The sequence below is a fragment of the Heloderma suspectum genome, chromosome 1 (genome assembly GCF_057233095.1).
Source record: "Heloderma suspectum isolate Gila_16-S chromosome 1, 16-S_ref, whole genome shotgun sequence".
Classification (NCBI taxonomy): domain Eukaryota; kingdom Metazoa; phylum Chordata; class Lepidosauria; order Squamata; family Helodermatidae; genus Heloderma; species Heloderma suspectum.
In genome coordinates, this window is record NC_139458.1 from 34,802,512 (window position 1) to 34,828,131 (window position 25,620).

General features: G+C 42.0%; 1 protein-coding gene across 5 annotated transcripts in view; it reads right to left on the bottom strand.

Moving 5' to 3' along the window:
* Positions 1 to 4,568: 4,568 nt before the first annotated feature.
* The window catches only part of CPSF2 (cleavage and polyadenylation specific factor 2), a 38,547-nt gene continuing 17,495 nt past the window's right edge, over positions 4,569 to 25,620 (bottom strand). Inside the window, exons 12-15 of one of the 5 annotated variants that reach the window (XM_084840512.1) lie at positions 24,104 to 24,329; positions 13,863 to 14,165; positions 12,951 to 13,085; positions 4,569 to 4,609 (exon numbers count right to left, since the gene is read on the bottom strand). In XM_084840512.1, coding sequence (XP_084696638.1) covers positions 4,607 to 4,609; positions 12,951 to 13,085; positions 13,863 to 14,165; positions 24,104 to 24,329 — 667 coding nt within the window. In that variant the 3' untranslated portion in view covers positions 4,569 to 4,606. Of the gene's footprint in view, positions 4,610 to 12,272; positions 12,828 to 12,950; positions 13,086 to 13,862; positions 14,166 to 15,387; positions 15,712 to 20,369; positions 20,595 to 24,103; positions 24,330 to 25,620 lie in introns of those variants that run through there. The other 4 variants (XM_084840523.1, XM_084840502.1, XM_084840532.1 and 1 more) reach the window with 4 other exon arrangements.

The window sequence follows — 25,620 nt, forward strand, 5'->3', positions numbered from 1 at the left end:
CAGTACCTAGTGAAAGTAAAAATACAAGTTATACAACATATAAAAGGAGCATGTGCAAGTGTATGTCATTTTGTGTGTACATGTGTATTCATCAGAAAAAATATTCCAAGTACTTGCTTGGAATTTTACCAAAAGTTTGAAGAGCTTCAACAGAGGAAATAAATTGAAACCATGGTGCCATAACATAACCCTTCGTGGTATGATTCCTTGCTCACTGCACTTGCCGAGTAAGTTTATACATACTGATAGTCTCCCAAATTTTATCAATCCACTGCTTTAGTTGGTTGCTTTGGAGACTTCTAATTACATGCTATACATGATTTTGCAGCTGTATACAATTGCTAAAGAAGGTCTTTATGCAGAAATCCAGGCTCATTAGGTTAAAAAAGATGAAGCAGCATTGCTTTAGGAGTTACCAGTGGTCTAACATGAAATTCCTGACAGTAATCAGCAACCATGTTCCAAAACCCCTATAGAACATTTCCACAAATAATGAAAGTATGAACCCATGTGACTGCACCCCTTCAAACAATACCGACTATAATTTGGATGTATTAAGGGAAGCCTTGCAGGAACAATGTACCACCTACCCAGAACTTTGTATCATGCTTCCATTATATTAGTGTTGATCAATAAAAATGCAAAAGAAGTCCAAAGACATTGACAATCATCTTCTTCCAAAGCCTCACCTAAGTCAGTCTCCCATGCTCACACAAGTATGGCTTGTCATCCAATAATGGCATTTGGAGGATTTTATAAATAGATGATATCAAACCTTTATTTGAAGTAACAGCAGCTTCTATGCAGTGTTATTGTGGACTGACCTGGTGTTGGCTCAGTGGATGAGCTACCAGACACATGAGAGCTGGGGGGAGGGGGGATAGAAGGAGAACAGTGTATAAAATCTGTAACCCATTCTACTCTCATGTCCCCAGCCCCTCCTCCTGCCATATCTTCTTCTGCCCCAAGTCACTGGAATAGAGGTACCACCTCCATGAGTCCCTGTGTCAGGGTTTCCCAAGCACATCCTTCCACACCAGAACTACCCACACACTCTCAACACCCACTCACAATTCAAACACACCCTCACCCATTCAAAAACTCATACACATCATTCATCAAACTAATCACACACAGGCAACCTCGCATGATCACAGTTTGCAGCTTGTGGTTATAACCAGCCACTGGTCACATCTAGGACATCAGGCTTGCCAACCCACCAAGCAACATAAAGAACAACTAAAGCACACAGTTCCTAGCCATTCAAGCCTACTTCCACTAGTTCATCCTCATTCCATCTCTCACTTGGAGTGCTGTAAACATTTGTCCCTCCTGGTTCTTATCCAGAGGAAACCCCACTTCTAGCTCCCACATGCTCCCATCCTGGGCAGGACACAAAGCCCTATCCCCGGTCCCTCCCCTAGGGTGGACAAATACTAAAACAGGAGTACAACTATCATCAGGTGATCCTCACTCTCACCCAGGGACACCTCCTTTCACACACAGCAGATATTTAACTAAACAAGCAGACAACAAACAAACCAGAGAGAAAATGAAGGGCACCCTGAAGCACCCTGCAGCATCCTGAAGGGGCGAACACCCTTTTGTGTCGCCCCCTTTGGGGACACCCCGGCTGAGGTGGCCCACCACCCCAGTGGGGCCACTTATATCTCTTAAGGTGCTTGAAAGTCTCAAAATGGCTCGGAGATAGCACTCCGCTTTGGCTGGATGAATTCTCTGGCGGGTGATGTCAGGCCAACACAAGGCTGGGGGCAGGGGGGCAGTTGCTAAAGCAGCAGCACAGTCATCCTCCCCCAGCTTCAGCTCTCCTCACCAGTCCCAAAATGCAGAGTGCCCAGTCCAGCATCCTTTGCACAGTTAGTACACACCTACAGTCAGGGCCAGAAATATTGGAACAAGGATAACTGTTTTGGCAGTTGGCCTCTGTACACCACCACATTGAAGTTGAAAGGAAACACACCCAGATGGGAGCGAAGTCAGGACTGTCAGCTATAATTCAAGGGGTTTGGCAAAAGTGGGGCACCAACCATTCAGGAAAGACAGCCAGTGGCATACATACACACCCATCATCGTTGGTGGCTCATAAGTAATGGAACAAATGGCTGACAAGCAGCTGCACGGTCAGGTGTGGCCTGTTTCCTGGGTACCCCATGACCAATCAAGCAGAGAAAAGGCCTGGAGGTGGTTCTGAGTGTTACATTTGCATTTGGTAGCTGTTCACTGGAACTCCCAACATGAGGTCCAAAGAGGTCCATGAGAGTGAAGGAGGCCATCATTAGGCTGAGGAAACAAAATAAACCCATCAGAGAGATAGCAAAAACAGTGGGAGTGGCCAATACAACAGTTTGGAACATCCTGGAAAAGAAGGAATTAACTGGCAAGCTCAGCAACAGCAAAAGGCCTAGAGACCATGGAAGACAACTAAAGTGGATGACCGCAGAATTCTGCTCATGGTGGAACACTTCCAATACTGCTCATGTTGTGGAACACTTCCACAACATCTAGCCAGGTCAAGAACGCTCTTGCGGAGGTAGGCATGTCATTGTCAACATCTACAGTCAAGAGACGGCTTTATGAATGTAAATACAGAGGCTTCACAACAAGGTGCAAACCACTGGTGACGCTCAAGAACAGGCAGGCCAGATTAGCCTTTGCCAGCAAACACCCTAAAAAGGCCTGCCCATTTCTGCAATAAGATTCCTTGGACTGATGAAACCAAGATTAACTTGTACCAGAATGATGGGAAGAGATAAGTATGGAGGAGGAAAGGAACAGCTCATGATCCAAAGCATACCACATCATCTGTCAAACATGGTGGAGGCAGTGTTATGGCATGGGCATGTATGGCTGCCAATGGAGCTGGGTCACTGGTGTTTATTGATGACCCGACTGCTGATAAAAGCAGCAGGATGAATTCTGAAGTGTATAGGGCTATACTTCCTGCTCAGATTCAGCCGAATGCTGCCAAACTGATAGGACGCCGCTTCATATTGCAGATGGGTAATGACCCAAAACATACAGCACCCAAGAGTTTCTCAAGGCAAAGAAGTGGGATGTTCTTCAATGGCCAAATCAGTCACCTAATCTCAACCCAATAGAGCATGCTTCTCACTTACTGAAGACAAGACTGGAGGCAGAAAGACCCACAAACAAGCAGCAGCTGAAGACAGCTGCAGTAAAGGCCTGGCAAAGCACGTTGAGGGAGGAACCTCAGCATTTGGTCATGTCCATGGGTTCCAGACTTTAGGCAGTCATTGACTGCAAAGGATTTTCATCCAGGTATTAAAGGCGACCCTTAAGTTTGAAATGATGTTGGTTTGTTCCATTACTTATGCACCACCAACAATGGGTGTGTGTGTATGCCACTGGCTGTCCTTCCTGAATGGTTAGTGCCCCACTTTTGTCACACCCCTTGAATTACAGCCGAAGGTCCTGACTTTGCTCCCATCTGGGTGTGTTTCCTTTCAACTTCAATGTGGTGGCATACAGAGGCCAACTGCCAAAACAGTTATCCTTGTTCCAATATTTCTGGCCCTGACTGTAAATCAATACTATTCAGAAAACAGCAGTACATTTTTAGAAGTCATAAAAGTGGTCTGAAAAGTACCACATAGAGAGGCCGAAATAATGTGAGGACAGGGGGATGGTGAATGTGTCATGTGCTGCGCCAGATATTGAAATGCAATAATGGAGGAAACCCCTAGTGTAGATTGGTCCTTGGAGTTCAATTTTCCACACACTTAGACATCCAAGGGCTTTGTGTCTTCTTTTAAAGCTCTTTGAGTTTTACAGAAAGCAACAGTTAAGCTAAACTGATTGAACGTCTAGACACTTATTTTAAAAAACCATAATGGCAAGCTGCTAAACTATATAGTTTGACCTTCAAAATATTCTGCCAAGGAAAACTAGTTCCCTTTGTCAACTGGATAACACATCTCTGCAAAGCCACATCAAAGAGCAACATGAACTACAGAAACAGCTCTACAAGGCCAGTAAAGAACTTTGTGTAACAATTATTTTAGGGCCCAGTGGGGTATCTCTTTGCTTGGTTTTTCCAAATGAACCAGGAAGCGTCTGAAAGCAATAAAGTTTACTGCAAAACTAGCAGGCATCCTGTATTCACATTTGCAAATCTCTAGTGTTCAGTACAGTCTATTTTCTTCCTTAATAAATGTTTATTTTGAACTAGTTCTGCTAGTTCCGACAAATCTTTAAAACCTAACATTTTAGTATAAATCAGTCTCTTGGGGATTGGAGCAGGGCAACAATAGCGTGCATAGTTTTCCCATATCTGTCTACCGCAGTGGTACTCAGCAGTATTACAAGACCACAAGGCAAGATGGACCAGAGGCCAAAGCAGCATGCTAACATCTAATGTTTTATGTACAATCGCTGTAAGAAAATAATAACATTCATATAAAAATCACATTTACCTGCGGAGTTCAGGAGAATCAGACCCATCTATGGACTATTTATACATGCATCAGCTGTAATGTGGCTGCAAGGGTTACAGGGGAAAGTCCATGCTTACATGTCCTCTTCATTGCATACACAAACTATCCCCCACGGTTCTCCTCTCCGGTTTTCACTGCAATTGCCAATGCAGTTGCCAATTAGGGAGAATTTAATTTTCCACATCTTACTTTATGTCATAAGGCTTATCTGTTATCTCGTACCAATGACTGGAAGATACCTTCGTCCTTTAATACTCCTCCATGTGTTGTTTTGGAATCAAATTATTTGACACCTCTTTTTGGCTGGATGGCACTAGTATCTAGGCACATTAAACCTGCAATTTCAGCGGGAAGGGACACATGGCATATAATGTCTCAGCAGCAGCAGTCTGATCCATATTCTCATGCTAAATTAACTTTATGGAGGATTCCTGATTTAAAATAGAGAAACAGCTTTTTCTGAGAAGGAATTGGGTTGATAGTGGAATTTATACTTTAGATCAGTTAATAGGATCGGACAATGAGTTTTTATCATTTTCAGTATTGCGGCCAATATCACTTATCATCTAATGCTGGGTGGCAATATATTCAATTACAGCACCTTTTGGTGTCTATATATGGGCCATCAGCGTTGAGTAATTCAGCACCTCCTATATTGTTTGAGGAATTAATTGGGTCTTTAGAAAACGCTAAGCCTACAATAGCTATTTATAAATGTCTTTTGGAATGCAATAGTGAATATTCAGTATGTTATAGAGGAATGGAATAGGAAATTGGAATGCTCTATACAGCCTAATAATGGAAAGTTGACTTAGCTTACATATGTACTATTTCTGTAGATATAAAACTGAAGTTGATTCAACAAAAAATGTTGTTTCGGGTATATTGGACATCAAAGAGGCTAGCTCTGCTAGATCCTGGCATCGTAATGTGAACTATGCATTGCTGAGGCATATGATCTGGGCCCTGCGGTGGCTTCTTTCTGATTGGAAGTTACTGCCCACATAAATTTTGTTCTTGAAAAATCTGTGATAATTGTGGAACTTCCAGTTGGAGCCAATGTCGCCCTTGCAGCATTCTGCAGAACCTCCACGGGATGCTATCTCAAACAGCTTTTTAAAAGGTTGAAAAACCTTTTTATCTCTCCCCTGGAATGGAAAGGGGAGGCAAGGCAGCATCTGGATGAAGTCTTGGTAGATCAGTCCTCTCGGCGAAGCAGCAGTGGGGCTGGATTCCGAGACTACCCTCCCAGAGCTTAATCATCACCAAAAGTTGTTTTGAAACTCCTATCTAAATAGGAGAAATTAGGGCTGACGTGCTCCATTGTAATTTATGGATTAAGAAATACCAACAATATCTGAGGAATGGTTTAAGAAATATTAACAATATTTGAAGATATTTGAGGACCTGCAAGATCTGTTTGAAGAGAAACATGGCTACAGCAAGGAGAAAAAAAGGAAATGCATCTCCACCTACTCCCCCTGTACCTCCTTTGGCAAAGGCGCCGAGAAACAAAAATACAGGGGAGTTATTTACTCTGATAAAAACTTTGTCTTTGCAATTTGCTGAACAGGCAATGAGGCTGGATACAACTCAAAATTGCATCACCACCCTGCAAGGGGCTTTGGATTTAATTAACACTTCTTGGCAGAAAATGGACGTGAAGGTTAATGAACTGAAGGATAGGGTAGCAGCGAACGAAACTGCGTCACAAGTTTTTTTTTTCAACAACTCTTTTGTCAGAATTTCTCAACTGGAGGCATTTACATGTAGGGCAAATGTACATATTATAGGTATTAAGGATTTGCCTAGTGATGTAAATTTGCCTACTTTTGTAGATAAGCTTTTGCATGAGATACTCCTGTGCCATCTGATTATTTACTTGATATTGAACAGGCATTCCGTGTGCCAAATGCCAAAGGAACTGGCTATACGATTATAGTCCAATTTGGAAGGATCTCCACAAAAAATTATATCCTGTGTTTGGCAAGAGGGGGTGGAAATCTTTTTTGGAAACAAGATGAAGTTATGTTATTTCCAGATTATGCCAAAGAAGTTGCTGAGAAAAGAAGGCAATTCATCAAGGCGAAAAATCTGGCAAAACAAATGAACTTACAATATCACTTAAAATATCCTGCTACGTTTTGCATTGCTTCTGAAGGTCAGATGAAGAAGTTCCTAAATCATGAAATGGTGGAGGTGTGGCTAAATGCAAAAACACGTGAGATTTCTGTTCCAGCCCCATGAACTGTACATAAAACATGTTTTGTTAACTGTCTATGTTTAGTCTGAATGACTCAGGCTAGGCCAGACAGAGTTAATTGCTTATATATATATCCATCTGCTTTCTCTCATTTAAAAAAAAAAAAAAATCCTTTAAATGGATTTTAAAAAATGGATACGACATACTGTACCTAAATATACTGTTTGAGGGTGTATAGAAATGTGCGCACTCATTTATATGTCTAGTATAAAATATACTACTGATTGTTGTAAGGTTGTTTTTAAGCTTTATTATCATATAACATTATAAAATTTATTAGTGATTTATTATTAATCCTTTTTAATCTCTTTCCTTTTTATTATTATTACTATCATTATTATGAGACTGGCTAGTAAGATTTTTGGCTGGTTAAATTGTTAAGCTATACTATTATATGTTAATTGAAGAGCAATATATGGTTACTGGAAATGAATTGTAGGCCTGCTTCTTTGCTATAAGACTGATGACATGATATGATTAATCATATCATACTGTATTGAATTGTAATATTGCCAGTGTTACAGGTATAATTTTTAAGTAACATGGGATTTGAAGCCTGTGTGTATCGGAGTTTAGATTTAATCCTTTAAAATAATTTCTTTTTCTTTTTCCTCTTTTTGGTTATTACTGTGTCCTCTTAAGAATATTGTATTGTTGGGAAACTGTAGCTACCGGTTAGGTTGTTGGTACTGTTTATTTCATTTATAAAGACAAAAATAAAATAAGTATTAAAAAAAAATCTGTGATAATTGTGAATGTTCATGAATGTTTAAATTACAGTCCTGTAATGTGGGGACAAATGGATGGACAGCAGAAGTGGACTTGGAGAGTCCTAACGATTGCAAGGAGACTCATACGTTAAGCCTAGAAGGATGAACACCCACCACCTATCATTGAATGGACTGAAGCTCTTGCTGCATTTGAACGTATATCCTATACTTGTCAATTTTGTCTGGATGCTTATTTAGATATACAGTCTGGTTATATTAACATATACATTTGAAACAGACATGTCAAATCTTTTCTGTCTCTCTCATATTACTTTAATGGTGTTGTGAATAGCTATTTTGAATTGATTTGATTTTTTGTGTTATGTTCCGTCCGCAGGTGTTTGTTGTTTTTCCCCTTTTAGTTTTGTTATCATTGCAAACATTTAAAAAAAAACCTGTCCCCTAACACTGAAGTCAATGGGGAAGCCCATTCTTATGAGAAATCTGTGTGCACACTGGAGAATATATGGAATTTCAATGCAAGGTAAAACTAGGAGGCAGATTAATATTGGGGCTCTCTTAACTGTCCTTAGGAAATTGGAAGCGGACTGCAAAATTGAGCACTCCTTCTCCAAAGTCAATCCACTTACCAAGAGTGAATTCCCCCCTCCTATTGCAATTGCAGCTGAAGAATACACGGACCAAACAGGCTGTTTAACCTGAGTGTAAAGCTGGTTAAAAATCCAGGTTATGCAGGGAACCTGGTTAAGTCCTCACTGTGGAGGAAGCAGGTGGTGCGATTTCACTCCATTCGGGAGCACACAATTTTTCCTGCTCTTGCTCTCTTTGACTGCAGTTTAAGGGAGACCACTTACAACTGTACCAAAAGGCCTCCTCATGAATTTGACATTTTGTTTCAAGTCTTATTTAAAGCTACAAAGCTGGGCTCAATAAACTCAAATATACACACACACAGCTGATGGCACTTGTACCCTAGCTGCCTGAACCTTTATTCCATATTCTTTGGTTTGCTTCTTTAGGTTAGCCCAGGTTTATTACTTCCTGGTTGTCTAGCCAGATGTGCACAGAAAATTTCACTGATCCCTACTGTTGAGATTAGTTTTAGGCTGTCAGAAAATTCTTGAATCATTGTGCAAACCTTTGGTGTCATAGGTTATTTGAGGGTTAAACAACCCTAGAATAACCCTAGAACAACCCACAACACCTGGGTTCACACGATACAACAAGCTGCAGCATGCCCCCATCACAGCTTGCATATTCAAAATGGCGGCTGGCACACATCTCAGAGCCCCACGGGTTAATTAACCCATAATGGTTTATCATGACGTGAACTAGCCCATTAAGTAAACTGACAAAATTAATTAAAGCTCTGCATTAAATAAGAAAATCTGTTTGAGAAATGAAGCATGACAGGAGAGTCCGTATTTAACACATCATGTACATAAAAACTTATCCCCCCCGCCCGAGGGTAAACATAAAAATACACTCCACCTATCTATGTGGAACGGATGTTATTATCCTGGGTTTTTAAACTGTTATGTGAAACTAGGTTTCTTAAGCTTCAGCGACTTTTAATTCAGAAAAAGGAAAGAAGTTGATCCAAAAAACTGCAGTATCATTGAAATGCAATATTTTTCTGCTAGGTTCTGGGGTGAAGGTCCTCTATGTAAAAATGCCATGGCAGGCTTGACAGCTGGGGGGAATATACACATTATTAAGGCTGCATGTTATTTAAGTAGAATTATTACTGAAAAGGACATTCATAGGGCCAGTTCTCATGTCACGGTGGCAAATCGTGGGTTAATTAATTGAGCCGGGATTGCACGGGACATGCAGTATAAGCAACCTCCGATTGCAGGTTTTGAGTGTGACATGTGAACCTGGCCTGCTGGGTTGGTTAGGGTTTAAACAACCCAGCAGTTAAGCCAACAACAAACCATGTGTTAACTGATGAATTGTTTCGCCCCTAAACAACTCAGAGCTTCGGTTTCACAAATCATGCTCACAACTGCTGATCAAGCCAGTTGAAGGTTGTTTACAGAAAGTGGAAATGGCTCACACACAGTGTGCATCCCCATAAATTGTGGGTTATTTAACTCATTATTTGCATCGTGATGTGCTCACTGGTCATACTGGCAGTATCACATAAAAGAAACCAGTAGTCTTCAAGGGCTGAAAAACTTGATATGGGAAAAAGGCTCCTGTTTAAACAGAAATGAGGATTTTGGCAGCTGTACTATTGCCCAAAGTGCTGGCAATGACCAATGTAAAAAAATCACCAGCCAAAATTTTCTCATCTACCCACCTTTTAAAAACTCAGCAGTTCTGTCCTATATTAACCTGGCAACCCTCTATCAAAAGAGACAAAAATGAAAAAATGAACACATTTTCCCACTCAATGAACGTAATTAAATGGAGAATTCTATGGCTTGGATTCAAAGAATCATGAGCAAAAGTAGAAAATCTATTAGTGCTGTTCCATGAACTCTTGCCCAAGCATCAGTGGAAGAGTTCTTGCAGTGCAGTGCTACAGTATATCTGGGACTGCATTATAGCAGCCTTTCCTAATCTGTGTCAGGGCCCCGCTACAGCCCTGCAGTGGGCCTTGTAGGATGTAGCCAGGATTTGACTAGAAGTACTCTGGAAGGGTTTGGGCCTATTCAGCCCCTGGAATGTCAGAATCTGTGTGAGCTTATCTCTGTCAGTGTTCTCAAAGCAGGGCCAGTGGGAGTCACCGCTACTCCCTGTCCACCTGCTGGTCTGGCTTTGGCAGGCAGGGAGGCTGGAAGCTGTCTGTGAGAACCTGACAGAAGTGGGGTGGGCTTGCAGAAGGGTCACCCAGGCTGAAATATCATTGCTGGAGGGCTGAGCAGTGATGCCTCATTTGGAAGGAGCCTCGCTGAAAGGCCAACAGCCCTTGTCAAGTGGTCCAGGGGGGTGCCTTAGTCACGCCTTCCCCTTTTAAGCTGATGCAAATGCGAAGAACTTTGCTAGGGACATCTTGTCTTCGTGGCCCGAAGCCTTCTCTGTTTGGATCCATCATTGCCTGGACTTCTGGAGGCACTCTGCACCTGGATTCTCCTTCTAATTGTAACTTTGGATTGCTAAGGACTTGCCACGAGAAGTACTGTGATGCTTTTCATGGACTTCGAACTCTCATTTTGCTGTGGATTGTGTTGTCAGCCCAGAGTGCTGGAAGGCTGGGTTTGACCCTGACTCTTGCACTTTTCTCTGTCTGGACTCATGCAGCGTGGAGTTACCAAGGCAAAAGCTGTGGCATAGAACTCTGCTTATGTGGACCTCTTGGACTTAATAGGCCTTGCCCATGTAGCACAGAGATCCCAATGAAGGTTCAAGGTTGGATGAAGTCTCTGTGTATGTGGATTTGTCTGGGCCTTTTCTAGAGCTCTTGCCTTTCATTACCTGGGAAGGTTGACCCCAGGAATCCTGAGCCCTTTCCCCTGTGTTTTGAGCCTCAGAGATTTCAGTAGTGAAAGCTGTTGTGTGGATCTCTGTCATAGTTGTAGTTTTAGCTTTGGACTGTTCTGGAATTACACAGAGCCTATAGCTACTGACCATTAGCTATATGATTTCTGAAGAGTGTAACCATTAAGCTTCTACCATGGGATTTCCTGCAATAAAGAAGTCTCACTGATTTGGGTGTCCAGTGTCAGTTTGTCAGTGTGTGTGTGTGTGTGTGTGTGTGTGTGCTTGAAAGATTGGGCAACCTGACAATCTGCAGCCCTCTAGGACTACAACTCCTATAATCCCATCCATTGGATTACGCTGAGTGGGGATGACAGAAATTGTTGTCCAGCACATCTGGAGGGTGCCAGGTTGGAAAAGGCTGTATTATGGTTGTAGCATATAAACTCTAGTGAGCCATCAAAAGGCTCTGAAAAGAGTTTTTGCCAACTCTTGTGCAAATGGAAGCACTTTTTTGGATTTCGGGTCAGTTTTCTCATGCAATGCTCTTCCATTGCTTTGAAGACAACCCTTCTATGAATGGAAGAGGCTTTCCAATAGTAGAGACTTTCCATTAGTAGCTTTTGATCCATGACATGTCAAGTATACACTTTCACAATAGCGATGGCTGTCCTTTAAAGTTGCTCCAACTTTGAAAGAGGTGACAAGACAGTCATCTAGTTATGCAAACTGTGCTACCTTAGAGCTACTTATATGCCATTATCTGCTTCCTTTAGTTTTCTTAAAAAGCAGACATATGATTAATATTAAAGAATTCAGAATTAAATGTAAAAACAATATAATAATTTTATGGGAAATAAAATTAGTACTGAAATCTGTGTGGTTACGGTCTTCTCCATGGAGGTACTACAATAAAAGCCACGGAAAAATACTGTGGTCAGTAGCAACAATTTATAAGAACTAGAAATTAAACACACTTGAACTGAACTTGAAATCTGTACTGGGATAGATCTCAAACTTGTGTAGAGTTCGAGCAGTCGACATCAGCTCCTCAACTGACATCCATTTCAAGCGAAAAACTAATTCATGTGTGCATTTCCTTTGAGCATCTCTAGTTTTGTGTAACTGTCCACTTTAGTAACAATACTGGCTGAATTGCTTTTTCAATACACTGAAGAAAGGTGCACTGAAAGCATCACCAAAATGTACTTATAAATTCCAAGTAATTTACTGCATCCATCTGTATGCTAATTACGACAAGATTCAGATGGATGTTAATTTTCAGGTGGACAAAAATTACTATCAAGAAACAGGCCAGTTGTCAATCTATCATATTTGGCTTTACCAAAAGAGTAATTTACAATTCCTCACAAAATCAAGGATGGGAAGAAGTTATTTTAATTGCAAAATAAAAAAACTGACCTTTAACATATATACATTTTGCTTTCCTAAACATAATTTTAATGGGCTGGATCCAGACTAAGTAAGCTGCACTTAGGTGAAATCAGTGGGACACGATAATCATGATTTCAATGGGAACTAAGTGAAACGTGGACTGGATCCAACCCAGAACAGTTCTCATAAAAATATCTGCAAGTGAAATGTTGTAAAACAGTATTTTCTAACAAAATTGTTGCATTAGTCTGAAAAATAAAACTGGAAAAATGTACAGAATATCTATATAGCTATCTTATCTGTAATATATCCAATATATCCAGCACTGGATCCTTGTGCTGAAAACCTTTGGTAATGGTTGATAACTGCCCTTATAAATGGGTGCTGTGAAAGCATCCCATAAAAATAAAACAAGTCCAAATGTATCATATTAACAGTTCTCCTTTAGACAATGGCATACTGCTCATATAAAAGGTCTCTAATTTTATAGAAATCTTCACAGAGACAACCTTCCAATCCAATACGTCCAGTTTCAGTCTGTAACAAAAGATATTACATTTAATTACTTACTGACTTTAGAGGAGAGATTTGCTACCATTAGCATATAAAAATTAACTCTCTCTCTCTCTGTCTCTCTCTCCCCCCCCCCCCACACCTTACCCTGCGAACAGCCACCAAGTTGTTACATACAAGGACGCCTCCCACAAATTCAGCTTGAATTCCTTCTCGCAAGAGAACCTGCTTAAAGTCAGACAGCCTTGGCTCATTCATGAAGACAGACTGATGTCCAAGAACCTTTTGTGACAAAGGTGCAAACCAGAAGTTAATTGAAAAATTTGAGAAGAGTTAAGAAAAATACTCTCACAAACATCGATATACCTTCCAATATAAATTGTAATGCTAAACCTCAGGGAAAATGGGATTAAATCAAAACCATTACATTAATAATTCTGCCAAGTGCTGGCTTCACACAGCAAAGTCCACTGGGAACCTGTCCTTCATATGCCTTACTGCAACACATGGAACTTGTACAAAGGTCATCAGTTTCACAGAATTAGTGACTAGTTCTAGTGTTTTGTACCCAGAGGCCTTTAGATACTTCATAGCAGTGTTGGATAGAAGACTTCAGTTTTGCTTTCAGACTTGTAACCTTTTGCAAGGAGAATATGGTCTAGCCATTTCAAGACCTTTGACGAAGATTTAGTTAGGGGTGGCCAATTGGCAGCTAGTGTGCCACATCAAATCAGCAAAGCTATTTCATCTGACTCACGGCAGTCCTAGCAAATATTAATCAAACCAAGGTGGGTGTTTTTTTTTACCAATTTCCATTTGTAAGGAAAAAGTTAGCCATCCTTTGTTCAAACAGACACATTGTGTATACAGTAAGTATAGGAAACAAACTAATCCTTTACTCTTTTAATTAGTCCAAGTAATTCCTTTGATTTTGGCAAGATATGCCTATACAGCTCCCCACAAAAAAACCTGGATTCAAATGTTGAAATACATATCAGTACAAGGCCTCAAACTCAAAGCAATAAAGGCTTATCTGAGTAACAAATTAGGTCTTCCTACCTCATTTGGTGGCAAGGGCTCTAAAGTAGGAATGATCTCACTTTCTTCACATATTTCTTTGTCATCATCTCCAAAGAGACTCTTCATGGCCTTCTGCTGTGCAACAGCACTAGAATCAGAAGGGGGTGCATCCACTTGCATTTCTATGTCTTCTCCATCATCTCTCAGCTCCCCTTCTTCCAAAATCACCCCAGTGTCCACTTTTGATACCCGCATGTCCAGGACGCCATCTATCCATGCCAGTTCAGCATCTTTAGCTTTACAAAACTGAAGGGAACTGACCAGAGAGTCTTTTAATCTGACCTAATCCACAACATAAATTTTTTTTTATTGAAACAAATGAATCAGACAGACAGCCCATTTTACATACTCAATTTCGTTACCTGCATTAAACCAAGAGGGGAGCCTTTGAGAAGCTACACTATTAGGAAGAGACTTAAAGGGCAAAGTAACCTGGCACTTTTATCATTTGTGAGGGCTAAGATGGCCACAGCAATGACCTGGTCTGCATGTAACGGCAACCCATGGTTTAAACAACCTATGGGTTGTCGTGCACAAGCGGGAGACAGTGGGTGCACTGCCAGCCATGTACCCACCACTTTTGCTTTTAAAAACAACCTACAATCAGCTCATTCATAGGCTGTTAGCGTGACATGGTTCCTGGGTTAAAAAACCCCTAGAGTTAACCCATGGTTTGTTCTTAGCTTAACTTGGGGTTGTTAAATCCACAAATAACACAAAGTGTCTGGGTTCGGATATCATGGCAACAACCTATGAACTGGGTGTTCATAGGTTGTTTACAGAAACCCAATGCGGCTCCTGTGCAGTGCGTGGCCTTGCAAATCACAGGTTAATTAATTATCTCATTATTTGCCACCAAATGCCATATTTATGTATGAACAGGCCCAGTGACTAGAACAGACCTTTTTTCTAGAGAAAGGGGAAATGAAAGGACCAGCTATTGAAGCAGAGCTTATGATTTCTGCTGGTGCTGGCTGTACTATAAAGCAGGCATATGGTCAAGGAACACCTAATTTCTTTGAATGAGTTCAAATCTCCAGGGCCAGATGAACTGCACCCTAGTGTAATAAAGGAACTGGCAGAAGAACTCTCAGAACCAGTCTATTAGTATTCTCTTCGAGAAATCATGGAGGACGGGTGAAGTGCCAGATGACTGGAGGAGGGCTAATGTTGTCCCTATCTTCAAAAAGGGTAAAAAGGAGGAACCTGGGAACTACAGACCAGTCAGTCTGACATCAATCCCTGGGAAAATTCTGGAGCAGATGATAAAGCAATCCATCTGGAAGCACCTTGAAAACAATGCAGTGATGACTCGAAGCCAACATGGATTTGTCAAGAACAAATGCTGCCAGATGAATCTGATCTCATTTTTTGATCAAGTAACCTCCCTTGTGGACTCTGGGAATGCTGTGGACATAATATACCTCGACTTCAGCAAAGCTTTTGACAAAGTGCCCCATGATATCCTGATGAGCAAACTAGCTCAAAGTGGGCTAGATGAAACAATGATCAGGTGGATCCACAGTTGGCTACAGAATCGGACTCAAAGAGTGCTTATCAATGGGATCTTCTCAAACTGGGGAGAGATAACGAGCGGGGTACCTCAGGACTCAGTCCTGGGCCCAGTGCTCGTCAACATTTGTATTAATGACTTGGAGGAGGACGTGCAGGGAATGCGCTGATCAAATTTGCAAATGACACAAAATTGGGCAGGATAGCTAATACTTTGGAAGACAGAAACAAAATTCAAAGTGATCTGGATAGACTGGAGCGCTGGGCAGAAAACAACAGAATGACTTTTAATAGGGATAAATGCCAAGTTCTGCACCTAGGAAAAAGAAACCAAATGCAGTTACAAGATGGGGGATACGTGGCTCAACAATACTACAAGCGAGAAGGATCTTGGAATTGTTGTAGATCATAAGCTGAATATGAGCCAGCAATGTGATGTGGCTGCAAAAAAGGCAAATTTATTTTATTTATTATTTATTTATTGCATTTCTATCTCACCTTTTTCCCTCTTGCAAGGAACCCACGGCGGCTTACATTATCCTCCTCCTCCTCTCCATTTTATCCTCACAACAACCCTGTGAGGTAGGTTGGACTGAGAGTCCATGACTGGCCCAAAGTCACCCAGTGAGCTTCCATGGCTGAGTGGGGACTAGAACCCGGATCTTCCAGCCCAACACTCTAGCCACTACACCACACTGACTCTTTATTAATGCTATTTTGGGCTGCATTAATAGAAGCATAGCTTCCAAATCCCGGGAAGTACTAGTTCCCTTCTACTGGTTAGGCCTCATCTGGAGTACTGTGTCCAGTTGTAGGCACTGTACTTTAAGAAGGATGCAGACAAGCTGGAGAGGGTTCAGAGAAGGGCAACAAAAATGATTAGGGGAATGGAAACAAAGCCCTATGAAGACAGACTGAAAGAAATGGGCATGTTTAGCCTTGAGAAGAGAAGACTGAGGGGAGATATGTGTAGACATGGACCAAGCACTCTTCAAGTACTTGAAAGGCTGTCTCAGAGAGGAAGGCCAGGATCTCTTCTCGATCATCCCAGAGTGCAGGACACGGAATAATGGGCTCAAGTGACAGGAAGCCAGATTCCGGCTGAACATCAGGAAAAACTTCCCGACTGTTAGAGCAATACGACAATGGAACCAATTGCCTAGGGAGGTAATGGGCTCTCCCACAGTGGAGGCCTTCAAGACGAGGCTGGACAGCCATCTGTCAGGGATGCTGTGACTTGGATTCCTGCACTTAGCAGGGGGTTGGACTCGATGGTCTTGTAGGCCCTTTCCAACCCTACTATTCTATGATTCTATTATTTGGTCAAGCAGAAGGCTGTGTAGACATGGACCAAGCATTTAGTGTATGTGTATGTATTTTTGCATTGGCAGAAGCTCTGGATAGGCCTGAAGCCATTTGTCTTACCTAGACTGATGGACTAGGACTAAGGCTGGCAGTAATCACATGACCAAACCAGAAGCTATCATTCCTAGTTTTATGGGTACCTCCAGCAAAGGAGATCGTTACCTTATCGTGATGCTGGAGCTTGAGCACCTCAATGATGCCATGAGCTAAACCGTGAAGGGACACCCAAGACGGGAAGGTCATGGCAGAGAGGTCAGACTAAATGCGATCCCTGGGGAAGGTAATGGCAACCCACCCCAGTATTCTTGCCGTGAAAACTAAATGGATCAGTACAACCAGAGATATGTCGGTATACCATCGGAAGATGGGACTCCTATGTCGGAAGATGGTAAAAATGCTACTGGGGAGGAACAGAGGATAAGTTCAACTAGCCCCAGATGTGATGACGCAGCTAGCTCAAAGCTGAAAGGACAGCTAGCAGCCGATGGTGCTGGTGGTGAACGACGAATCCGATGTTCTAAAGATCAACACACCATAGGAACCTGGAATGTAAGATCTATGAGCCAGGGCAAATTGGATGTGGTTATTGGGGAGATGTCAAGATTAAATATAGACATTGTGGGTGTCAGTGAACTGAAATGGACTGGAATGGGCCACTTCACATCAAATGACCACCAGATCTACTACTGTGGACAAGAGCACCACAGAAGAAATGGAGTAGCCTTCATAATTAATAATAAAGTGGCTAAAGCAGTGCTTGGATACAATCCAAAAAATGACAGAATGATCTCCATTTGAATTCAGGGTAAGCCATTTAACATCACAGTGATCCAAATATCTGCCCCAACCACAGATGCTGAAAAAGCAGAAGTAGATCAGTTCTATGAGGATCTGCAGCACCTACTGGATAATACACCAAAAAGAGATGTTATTTTCATTACAGGAGACCGAAATGCTAAGGTGGGTAGTCAAACGACACCTGGAATTACAGGCAAGCATGGTCTGGGAGAACAAAATGAAGCGGGACATAGGCTGATAGAATTTTGTCAAGATAGCTCACTGTGCAAAACAAACACTCTCTTCCAATAGCCTAAAAGAGGACTTTATACATGGACTTCACCAGATGGTCAACACCGAAATCATATTGACTACATCCTTTGTAGCCAAAGGTGGCGGACATCTATACAGTAGGTAAAAACAAGACCTGGAGTTGACTGTAGTTCCGATCAAGAACTTCTTATTGCACAATTTAGAATCAGACTAAAGAGAATAGGGAAGACCCACAGATCAGTTAGATATGAGCTCACTAATATTCCTAATGAATATGAAGTGGAGGTGAAGAATAGATTTAAGGGACTAGATTTAGTAGATAGGGTCCCGGAAGAACTATGGACAGAAGTTCGCAACACTGTTCAGGAGGCGGCAACAAAAAAGTCCCAAAGAAAAAGACAACCAAGAAGGCAAGATGGCTGTCTGCTGAGACACTGGAAGTAGCCCAAGAAAGAAGGAAAGCAAAAGGCAACAGTGCTAGGGGGAGATATGCCCAATTAAATGCAACATTCCAGAGGTTAGCCAGAAGAGATAAGGAATTATTTTTAAACAAGCAATGCGCGGAAGCGGAAGAAGATAATAGAATAGGAAGGACAAGAGACCTCTTCCAGAAAATTAGAAACATCGGAGGTAAATTCCAGGCAAAAATGGGTATGATCAAAACCAAAGATGGCAAGGACCTAACAGAAGCAGAAGAGAGCAAGAAAAGGTGGCAAGAATATACGGAAGATCTGTATAGGAAGGATAATAATATTGGGGTAGATTTGACGGTGTGGTCAGTGAGCTAGAGCCAGATATCCTGAAGAGTGAGGTTGAATGGGCCTTAAGAAGCATTGCTAATAACAAGGCAGCAGGAGATGACGGTATCCCAGCTGAACTGTTTAAAATCTTGCAAGATGATGCTGTCAAGGTGATGCATGCCATATGCCAGCAAATTTGGAAAACACAACAATGGCCAACAGATTGGAAAAGATCAACTTATATCCCCATACCAAAAAAGGGAAACACTAAAGAACGTTCAAACTATCCAACAGTGGCACTTATTTCACATGCTAGTAAGGTAATGCTCAAGATCTTGCAAGGTACACTTCAGCAATTCATGGAACGAGAATTGCCAGATGTACAAGCTGGGTTTAGAAAAGGCAAAGGAACTAGAGACCAAATTGCCAATATCCGCTGGATAATGGAGAAAGCCAGGGAGTTTCAGAAAAACATCTATTTCTGTTTTCTTAACTATTCTAAAGCCTTTGACTGTGTGGATCATCACAAATTGTGGCAAGTTCTTGGTGGTATGGGGATACCAAGTCATCTTGTCTGCCTCCTGAGGAATCTGTATAACGACTAAGTAGCAACGCTAAGAACAGACCAAGGAACAACTGACTGGTTTAAGATTGGGAAAGGAGTACGGCAGGGTTGTATACTCTCACCCTACCTATTCAACCTGTACACATGCTGGGCTTGATGAATCCAAGGCTGGAGTTAAAATCACTGGAAGAAACATTAACAATCTCAGATATGCAGATGATACCACTTTGATGGCTGAAAGCGAGGAGGAGCTGTGGAAGCTTACGACGAAGGTGAAAGAAGAAAGTGCAAAAGGTGGGTTACAGTTAAACCTCAAAAAAACCAAGATTATGGCAACCAGCTTGACTGATAAGTGGCAAATAGAGGGAGAAAACGTGGAGGCAGTGACAGACTTTGTATTTCCAGGTGCAAAGATTACTGCAGATGCTGACTGCAGACAGGAAATCAGAAGACGTTTACTTCTTGGGAGGAGAGCAATGACAAATCTTGATAAAATAGTTAAGAGCAGAGACATCACACTGACAACAAAGGCCTGCATAGTTAAAGAAATGGTATTCCCCATAGTAACCTATGGCTGCGAGAGCTGGACCATAAGGAAGGCTGAGCGAAGGAAGACAGATGCTTTTGAGCTGTGGTGTTGGAGGAAAATTCTGAGAGTGCCTTGGACTGCAAGAAGATCAAACCAGTCCATACTCCAGGAAATAAAGCCAGACTGCTCACTTGAGGGAATTATATTAAAGGCAAAACTGGCCACATCATGAGAAGACAGGATACCCTGGAGAAGATGCTGATGCTAGGGAAAGTGGAAGGCAAAAGGAAGAGGGGCCGACCAAAGGCAAGATGGATGGATGATATTCTGGAGGTGACGGACTCAACCTTGGGAGAGCTGGGGGTGGCGACAGCCAACAGGAAGCTCTGGCGTGGGCTGGTCCATGAAGTCACAAAGAGTCGGAAGCGACTGAACAAATAAACAACAATGGGTACTAGTAATAAAAGTATAATTATTACCATCAACACGTTCTCATGATTTGTGTTTCTTGTTATAAACAGACTCCAATATTTTTATGATGTCTTTGCCTCTCTTTTTTTCTGCACTGTCAACAAAACCAAAGCCAAGCTACTGTATAATAGAGCCAAGCAGACATCTATGTACCAGCAGCAACCAACTACTTTGTGAATAAGAGAAAGATGCTAACGGAAATACCACATAGGGGGCTTAGAGCAGGGAAAGACTACTTTGGATGAACAGCCTAGTTAACAAAAGCACTCACAAAGGAAATGTGGCTATATGTATATGCACTAGTTCCCCCTTCTCTGAATAGAATATAGCAGCCTTCTTGTTGTTGTTCAGTCGTTAAGTCGTCTCCGACTCTTCGTGACCCCATGGATCATAGCACGCCAGGCCTTCCAGCAGCCTTCTAGGTGGCTGCAAAACCATTTACACACAAACATGGGCATCCGCAGGAATTTTTCCGGGGGCTGTGGGGGGGGGGAGAGTTGTAGTACAGAGCAGTTTGTGGTTTAATTTGCGTGCACAGCATGCACAACTACAACACACCTGTGCACTTTCCTTCTCTGTGCACTTTGTTGCTTAGCATCACATTCCATGACATTTAGAAACCTACACAGAATAGCAGAAGATCCTGGGAATTGAACAGCACTAATGCAGAAGAGTGTTATATTCAAGAAGCATCATGAACTCCAACGAAACTTTATTTGGAGTGCAGGATAAAAAAGCACCCCACCTAGGAACAAGAGAAAAAACCCAAATGCACAAACATAATACAGCTGTCTTAAGAATATTATATTGGGTATTTTATGGCATCACTGCCCTTATCATTACATTGACACCTTCACATGACTTGCCTGGAATAGTTTCCTTCATTCTGACAACAGTGGTGAACATTCTCTAGAGCAGTCTTCCCCAGCCTGGTGTCCTGCAGTTTTAGATTACAACTCCCAGCATACCTGACAATTGGCCATGCTGGCTGGGGCTGAAATGAGTTGAAGTCCAAAATATCTGAAGGGCACTAGATTGGGGAAGGCAGCTCTAGAAGAGTAGCAGTCGAGACTATGGGGAGTGTCTTTAGCAGTGGGAAGAGAAATGGGTATGCTTGATCTTTTGCATAGCTTGAATTTTGAACTGCAGTAATGATCTTTTGGAATTGCATATTTTTTTCTTGGAACTGCACATTTTGTGTATGGTTGTGCATTTTAAAAAAGTCCTGATAGACTCAGAGAACAGGTCCACTGTTTCTGGTATCTGGTGACTGAGCAGTGACAAGGTCTGGGCACCAGATCTACCAGGATAGGTAGACCTGTCCTCTTAGAAATGTGTATACCAGGTCTACCCCTCTGTTGCTTCTCAATGGGTAGACCTGGTGTCTGAACAATGTCTCCACCTGCAGCTGAAACAGTCACTTCTATCCCAGACCTCCTTGAGCCAATGGCCATTACACAAGTGAAGGACATGGTTAATATGGGGGTGGTGGTGATCTGCTTGGCTTGCAGTTCACTCCCAGGCTCTGCTCTGTAGGCAATACACAATAGATTCAGGTACCTCTATAGCAGGTTTATTTGTTACTACAGTACATGACAAAACCCTAACTTCAGAGGACCTGTGACACACTGTCTCAGCTCCAAAGCCTGCACTAAGAGGGAGATGGGGGAAAGGCTCAACTTGGGCCTCCTGCATGAGATAAAAATGGCAGGTTCTCTTAAAACTACATACACAAAAACAACCCCTTCTAGCCTTTAATAAATTCCATTGCTGCTACAATCAACTTCACAGCCCTATCTGCATTTCCCTAAAACACCAACACACCAGGAGACTGGATAAGAACACCGCAGAGTTGTCTTGTACTACTCTAACACACACAACCTCCAGCAACATGGGAATACCTGGGCTACTTTGCAGGACGGGTGTAACTCACACTTTCTCAGCCCTGCCTCCTGCAATATGGGTATAATAATGATGAACTTTATCTGCACACTACCAGTGTATAAATGTTTATAAACTCAGAAAAAAATATTAACAAAACCTGAGTTAGAAAGATTATGATCTCCTGTCTTTGCTGCTACTTTTCTTTGGTAAATACTCTACTGCTCAAACTTAGCTACACTAAACTCTTGGATTTCCAATTTTTTTTTTTTTAATGAAGCTGCAATTACTTCCTAACAGGGAAGCCCAGCCCCCCTCTCCCCACAAAAACTTAACATCCGCAGAAGGGTTCACACACTTAGACAGTGGATGTGCTAACCATTGGTATGACTTCATTCATTGCCTATAAACACTGAAAGGCGGGAGCAGGGTAGTTTCTAACAAAAGGAATGAGCAGAATAGTGGCTGCATGTTTTGCCTCATATAATGGTTCTACAAGGGTTCTACAAGGGCTAGATACTTGCTTTTTAAAAAAATGAAAGCTGGGAATATGCAGACTATGGCTCATAAGAATGTACACACACACACACACACACACACACACACTTATTTGTAGGCCAGTTCCAAGTTAAAAACTCTCCCAGAGCAACTTCCAATATACAGGGTGGCCCCAAAGTAGGTATACAGTTGTTTAGAATGTTGATGGGAGGGGGAGAGAATTTCCAGTCTTCCAGTACTGCTTTAGAATCCACTTTCTTTGTTCTTGACTCAAATTCGCTGCCATCATTCACAATATCAGTAAAAAAAAAATAACTAAAAAACTAAATAACTGTATACCTCCTTAAGGGCCTCACTCCCCTCACTCTCTACACTTAACTGATTTAATTGTCACTCCCTGTCACTCATTCTTCCCAACTGTCATTCTGACTCCACCCACACATCTTCTACTCACACATTCTCTCCCCCTCCCATCAACATTCTAAACAACTGTATACCTACTTTTGGGCCACTCTGTATATAAACGTAATATATAAATAACCAACTTCAAACAGCATAAAACTAATTAATAAAAACCAGCAATAATACTAAAACATCTAGACTAGTAAAATACTAAAATCCAGTAATTATAGCTAAAAACCACACCCACTCACCCACATAAAAATATAACATCTCCAGCAATCCAGTAAACTCATTTTAGGAGAAAGCAATGGAGAAGAAATGAGTCCAGGGCCTTTTAAAATACAAGCAATGACGGGGCCTGATACACCCCAATTGGCCCAGCATTCCACAAATGTGGGGGCAATCTAGGGTGCAATCCTACTGCTGCTAGTCAGTGGCCAGACAGCCATAAGATTGGTCAGTTTCTGGGAACTGATGTCGGAGCCTGCGATCCAAGGTCGGTTCCCAGAGAACCGCCTCCCCCGCTGCCTCGTAGGTGGTGCGGATCGTCCCTGGGCTCCATGCTCCTAAGAGCAGCACAGAATGGGGCAAAAGGGTAGTGGTCCCAGAGGCGGGGAGTGCATAAGTGCCAGTATGATGCTTCCTATTCATCATCTAGCCTCCTCACCCCACGCTCCGACATCCAGTGGCTAGACAGCCAAAACTGGCTGTCTAGCCACAAATGCAGGGCACTGGAGTGAGGAGACAATCCCCTCCACGCTCCTCCCGTCGTGCATTGGATAGGCAGTCGCCTCCAAGTTCGGAGGTGGCTGCCTCTCGACGTAGGATTGATCCCCTAGTATTCTCATAGGTAGGTATGTAGGTAGGGCTTCGGATGCAAATCTTAAAGGGCAAGCAGGTCCATACAAATGAAGGTTGATAGAGATTTTTGGTAACCAGGTCCCAAAATGTTAAAGGCCTTATAGATCAACACCACACTTTAAATTGGGCTGAGAAATGCACCAGCAGCCAGTACAACAGGCACAATATAGGTGTCCCATGATCAATCCACCCATCTTCTCTGCACGAACTTGTGTGTCAAAAGCAGAAGGAATTATTATTTCCTCCTCCAATTGGACTGCTACGTACAAGTTTAAAATACAGCTAATTTTTAAAATCATTATTCGTATAGCTGTCAATTCTTTTTTACCCAAGTCTAACATCTTACCTGGTATATGTGAGTCTCACTGGTTGCATCTACAGTTTCATGTAATTTGGGCATGTAAACTTTAATGTCCTTTCCACCAAAGGCTCTACAGGACTCTGCAAGATCTTGACTGGCCTCCGGCGGTCCATGAACAATGATCAATTGCCGTGGCTTCATCTGATTAATGATTTTTTTAATGGAGTCTCCATCTGAGCGCCCTTCATAATCTATATATGTAACACGAGCTCTAAAATTTGATGTAAGGAACAATTTACAATTCATCTACTGAATTTGTTATTGATTAATCTGAATACAAAGAAGAGAATCCAAACCATTAGCGACAAAGCAAACATCAAACACATTCAACTGAAATTTAACTTTTGGTAGCTGCAAAGGATGCAAATATTACACATCAGTGTGAAGAGAGGCAGCTCCTTGAGAATAGTTCGGTAGTTATGTACCATTCACGCTGCTTAATGGTGTCAATCTAATCCTATTTAACAGCTTTTACGGAATGACTTAACATTTTACCCAACAAAAAGGCAGTTCCATTTTCTTAAGATATGCACATTCTAGGTCGTATCCAATGTTAGTTTAACTTAACTCCCATTCATTTCAATGGGTCTACACTAAGTAGGACTAACATTGGATATAATGACTGGTTCACATGTAGCAATTCCTGGCTTGTTATAACACCTGCACCTGGAACTCTGGGTTGTTTAGAGTTTAACAAGTCATGGGTGATTGCTGAGTACACTCTGATTGTTTAATCCCCAAACAACCCAGAGTTCCAGGTTTGGATGTCACGATAACAGCCCAAGAACAGGGCATTCCTGGGTTGTTGACTGAAAGCAGAAGTGAGAGCACGTGCGAGAGTTATTGTTTCTTCCTCTGCTGAGATATTGAGCAAGGTCTCTCCTCTGAAGCCAGTATTGGGATTTCCCCCCAAAGCAAATACCAGCTTCAGAAGACACATTTCCCTCAGGACTGCAGCAGGGGAGGAAAGCGTTCAATTCTTCTCCATGCTTGCTCTCATCCTACTAATTTTCAGTCCTCCCCGCCTCTCCAGCTGATTCCATTTGCATTTTAAAAAACCTGTACATAAGATGCCTGTGTAGTTTGGCCTTAAGCAAAAAAAAGGCAGATGAAATTCAAAGGCCTAGTTCACACATAACAGTAACCCAGGGATTTTTTTAAGAACTGAGTCACCGTGAACAAAACCTGGGTTACAACTTTTGTTGCGGGGAGTGACAAGCTAGAGTTCTGGGTTCGGATGTAATGCTAGCGAAGCCAGGGACAGAGTGTCAGTGGCTTGTTTGGCCACTCTTGGTGGCAGGAGGAGTCAACGGGAGTGACTGAGCCATGTGCACTAGCACACTGGCTCATTCACGGTAACCCAAGGTTTTAAAAAACCCTGAGGTGCCACTGCATGCAAACTGTGCCGCTGTTAAGTACTGGGACAAAAAAAATTCTGAACGTCCTTTATACGCTGATGAAGTCTACACACGGCTGTGACAATAGAAGAAACTTTATAGAAG